Source organism: Nerophis lumbriciformis, linkage group LG15 (genome assembly GCF_033978685.3).
Source record: "Nerophis lumbriciformis linkage group LG15, RoL_Nlum_v2.1, whole genome shotgun sequence".
Classification (NCBI taxonomy): domain Eukaryota; kingdom Metazoa; phylum Chordata; class Actinopteri; order Syngnathiformes; family Syngnathidae; genus Nerophis; species Nerophis lumbriciformis.
The window spans coordinates 35,925,509-35,930,501 of NC_084562.2; the positions used below are offsets into that span (position 1 = coordinate 35,925,509).

Sequence of the window (4,993 nt, forward strand, 5' to 3'; positions counted from 1 at the left end):
TGGGCAGATGTACTATAACCATGCAAACAAATGAACAAAAAGGAAGAACAAAATGGACAAGCTGGTTTCCGATTCCTTTCCGGGGACAGCTGGTCATATAAGGTAACGACAGCAGGAACCTACATTATCTTCTTTGTATGGCGCTCATCAGAATTCATGTTCTTGGTAGATGAAAGCAGAAGGCACGGTGAAAGAAGAGGAACGTAAAACCACAACTCTAAAAAGAGAAAGGATCCTCAGCATATAAAGGGAAGCCATAGAAGCTCAGCCATACTTGAAGACCTCTGAAGATAAGAAACCCAGCTGTCACCATGAAGACACTTGTACTGCTCACGCTGATGTGTTTCCTGCAAGTCAGCATGTGTTCAGGTCAGTTGGAATCCTCTTCTCTCTGCTTCTCATCCTGATAATTGTGGAAATGTGTGTGACGCGATTTTAATTGTGCATGTGTTTTGTCCAGTCAGCCCACACATCATGATGAAGAACGACGAATGCTGCCCCGACAGCTCAAAAATACGTATCCCATTCCAAAATGTCCGGCATGTAAAAACAACACCAGAGGGCTGCGAGCCCCAAGCCATTGTGTGAGTACAATATTAAACACACCGGATTGTTTTTGTGTGACCACCTAATGCAAACATGACCAGTTTGTGATCAACCTCCTAGCAAAATAAGTCACTTCTCTTCATTAAGGTCAGGGGTGTCCAAAGATTTTCCACCAACGACCACTTACTAGAAAATCAAAGGATGCAGGGGGTCTTTTGATATTTTTTACATTTTGTAAAGCAACCATATATCATACTTGCCAACTTTGAGACTTCCGAATTCGGGAGATGGGGGGGGGGAGTATATTTATAGCTAGAATTCACTGAAATTCAAGTACTTCTTTTATATATGTATATAAAAGAAATACTTGAATTTCAGTGTTCATTTATTTACACATATACACACACATAACACTCCTCTCTACTACTTGCCGTAGTTTTGAAGCAATGCATGATGGGAATCCGGATGCTGTGTGTCAGTGTATTAACGTGCCGGCTGGAATAAACACACGCTGATCAATTGCTCCGTGCCTGCCTACATTATGGGTTATAGATAAACCTATGGATAACGGAGACATACATAATAGTCTCCTTCTTGTTGTGTGTGCAGTTGCGCACTGAGCTCCAAAAGCCGTAGATGTTATAACGTGAGTGGGCCGGCACGCTGTTTATATGGAGGAAAAGTGGACGTGACGACAGGCTGTCCTCACTCAGGTCCGGCTGGAAATCGGGAGAAATTCGGGAGAATGGTTGTCCCGGGAGATTTTTGGGAGAGGCACTGAAATTTGGGAGGGTTGGCAAGTATGCCATATACAGGTAAAAGCCAGTAAATTAGAATATTTTGAAAAACTTGATTTATTTCAGTAATTGCATTCAAAAGGTGTAACTTGTACATTATATTTATTCATTGCACACAGACTGATGCATTCAAATGTTTATTTCATTTAATTTTGATGATTTGAAGTGGCAACAAATGAAAATCCAAAATTCCGTGTGTCACAAAATTAGAATATTACTTAAGGCTAATACAAAAAAGGGATTTTTAGAAATGTTGGCCAACTGAAAAGTATGAAAATGAAAAATATGAGCATGTACAATACTCAATACTTGGTTGGAGCTCCTTTTGCCTCAATTACTGCGTTAATGCGGCGTGGCATGGAGTCGAAGAGTTTCTGGCACTGCTCAGGTGTTATGAGAGCCCAGGTTGCTCTGATAGTGGCCTTCAACTCTTCTGCGTTTTTGGGTCTGGCATTCTGCATCTTCCTTTTCACAATACCCCACAGATTTTCTATGGGGCTAAGGTCAGGGGAGTTGGCGGGCCAATTTAGAACAGAAATACCATGGTCCGTAAACCAGGCACGGGTAGATTTTGCGCTGTGTGCAGGCGCCAAGTCCTGTTGGAACTTGAAATCTCCATCTCCATAGAGCAGGTCAGCAGCAGGAAGCATGAAGTGCTCTAAAACTTGCTGGTAGACGGCTGCGTTGACCCTGGATCTCAGGAAACAGAGTGGACCGACACCAGCAGATGACATGGCACCCCAAACCATCACACAACCATGCAAATTTTGCATTTCCTTTGGAAATCGAGGTCCCAGAGTCTGGAGGAAGACAGGAGAGGCACAGGATCCACGTTGCCTGAAGTCTAGTGTAAAGTTTCCACCATCAGTGATGGTTTGGGGTGCCATGTCATCTGCTGGTGTCGGTCCACTCTGTTTCCTGAGATCCAGGGTCAACGCAGCCGTCTACCAGCAAGTTTTAGAGCACTTCATGCTTCCTGCTGCTGACCTGCTCTATGGAGATGGAGATTTCAAGTTCCAACAGGACTTGGCGCCTGCACACAGCGCAAAATCTACCCGTGCCTGGTTTACGGACCATGGTATTTCTGTTCTAAATTGGCCCGCCAACTCCCCTGACCTTAGCCCCATAGAAAATCTGTGGGGTATTGTGAAAAGGAAGATGCAGAATGCCAGACTCAAAAACGCAGAAGAGTTGAAGGCCACTATCAGAGCAACCTGGGCTCTCATAACACCTGAGCAGTGCCAGAAACTCTTCGACTCCATGCCACGCCGCATTAACGCAGTAATTGAGGCAAAAGGAGCTCCAACAAGTATTGAGTATTGTACATGCTCATATTTTTCATTTTCATACTTTTCAGTTGGCCAACATTTCTAAAAATCCCTTTTTTGTATTAGCCTTAAGTAATATTCTAATTTTGTGACACACGGAATTTTGGATTTTCATTTATTGCCACTTCAAATCATCAAAATTAAATGAAATAAACATTTGAATGCATCAGTCTGTGTGCAATGAATAAATATAATGTACAAGTTACACCTTTTGAATGCAATTACTGAAATAAATCAAGTTTTTCAAAATATTCTAATTTACTGGCTTTTACCTGTACATATACAAATGATGAAAGCGTATAAAAAGAAATCATGCATAAATTAAAACGTAAAACAATCCTAATTACATTATTAGCACAAATCCCTTTTATTTAGTTGTCTACAAAAGTTTAAAGTGTAGTTTTTAAAGGAGCAAAAACTAATTCTGGATAAAATGCCAAAATGGACACAATCATGGCAACAGGAACCATAAACAACCTGCTTTTAAATGAATGGGCAACCAAGGAGAAAAAGTAAGAACAATGTCTCATAACTAATCTGCACATTTGTTATTTTCAGAGTCGAAACAGTGGCGAATAAAACTTTTTGCCTTGACCCCAGCTGGAAGAGGGCAATAAATCTGTTGGAAAAATTTGAGGGCCATCAGCCACCAACACATCTCCACCGGAGCCAAGTGCGCCACTAGGGATTTTGGGCCCCATGAAAAAGAATCTTTACAGGGCCCCCAACACAGTGTCATTATTTTTTCTGTATTATAATTTCATCATCATTAGTGGCCTCTCTGGGCCCCCCCTCCATCATGGGCCCCAAGAATCCGTCTCCTTTACCCCCCCCTTTTCGGCGCCCCTGACCGGAACCCTGTGTCAAACCATACGGTTGTTGAAGTCATGTGAGGAGGAAGTTCCTTCATGTCAGTTTTGACATGAGAGTCCTGTGTGTAATACTCTGTATGCTGTACAATGAGGACCAGCGGGTGGTTAAAAAAGCTATAGGAAACATTTTGTACATTAGAGATTCTTAAATGCTTTATCTGAACAAAACATATTAGCTTTGTGTTAAAAGGTGAAAAATATAATTAGCGGAATATCTGACAATTCATCCATTTAAAAATACAATATTTTCACTGTTGCAATATGTTGAAGACCAATAATAAATGGTGAAAAATGGCCCCCGAGCCACACTTTGGACCATCCTCGTGCTGTAGGTTTGCCTCACACTGTTTCAGAAATATTTTTTATTTTTATTTGTAATGTTACGTTATGCTTTTATTACATTTCCTATCCAATGTGTATTTTTGTATTTTAATCATGTTTTTTTTAAAATATGTGTCTGTTGTGAATACTGCTTGTATATTGTTTGTATATGATGTAACAACATCACCTGTGTCAGGAGCAAATATTTGCTACTTGTTAGTATTGTTTTGGACATTCATTTGAATTGGAATGTTTCTTTAGGTGACATTTTAATACACTGTGAGAAGACAAAACTGATGATAAATGACTCAATTATTATATGATGGTAATATATGATAGATTCCACATCCTGATTTGATGACTGCTGCTGTCACATTAAATGAGTCAAAGACCGCACGTACTTGTAGTGAAAACTTCATGATAATAAATAAAATATTGTTTTAATTACTTTTGTACATTTTTTTAATAATCTCACAATCACAAGGAATTCATTTTTTTCCCCATTTTGTCATCTTTGTCACTGCTCACCGCCAGTGTGCTAGACGAGAAATGAGTAAGGCGCTGCATCACTATGCCAGAAAAGTAGTTCCTCAATGTTAGTACCTTCAGTAACAATGTCGCTAATACTTGGTTAATATGCAGGTCACGGCATGTAAACAGAGCATTGTTAGTGTTTTTTAAAATGACTTTTTAGAGTGCTTTATAGGCGGAATAGTAGAATCCACATTACCTACATTGTTAGCTGCCTTGTGCTAGCATTTTTTTTTACTATCTACCAGAGGTGTGGACTCGAGTCACATGACTTGGACTCGAGTCAGACTCGAGTCATGAATTTGATGACTTTAGACTCGACTTGACAAAATGTAAAAAGACTTGCAACTCGACTTAGACTTTAACATCAATGACTTGTGACTTCACTTGGACTTGAGCCTTTTGAATTGACATGACTTGACATGACTTGCTACTTTCCCCAAAACCCAAAGATGAAAAAGTTATTCGGGAGCGCTCCGTATTTTTCATTGTGTACTTGTCTATCAGCGTTGCGTGTGTCAGCTGGTGTGGTCTCAGTACAACAGCCAATCAAATTAGATCTACTTTGTTTTCATCACACAGCATTCATCCAATCAAA

At 40.2% G+C, this 4,993-nt stretch overlaps 1 protein-coding gene across 1 annotated transcript; it reads left to right on the forward strand.

The window, feature by feature from the left end:
• The first annotated feature begins 285 nt into the window (after window positions 1–285).
• LOC140679449 (C-C motif chemokine 17-like) lies at window positions 286–4,055 on the forward strand. Its single transcript, XM_072914869.1, has 3 exons — window positions 286–369; window positions 461–584; window positions 3,230–4,055. Exons 1-3 carry the CDS (start codon window positions 312–314, stop codon window positions 3,354–3,356), a joined length of 309 nt encoding a protein of 102 aa, XP_072770970.1. The 5' UTR covers window positions 286–311; the 3' UTR covers window positions 3,357–4,055.
• The last annotated feature ends 938 nt before the right edge of the window (window positions 4,056–4,993 follow it).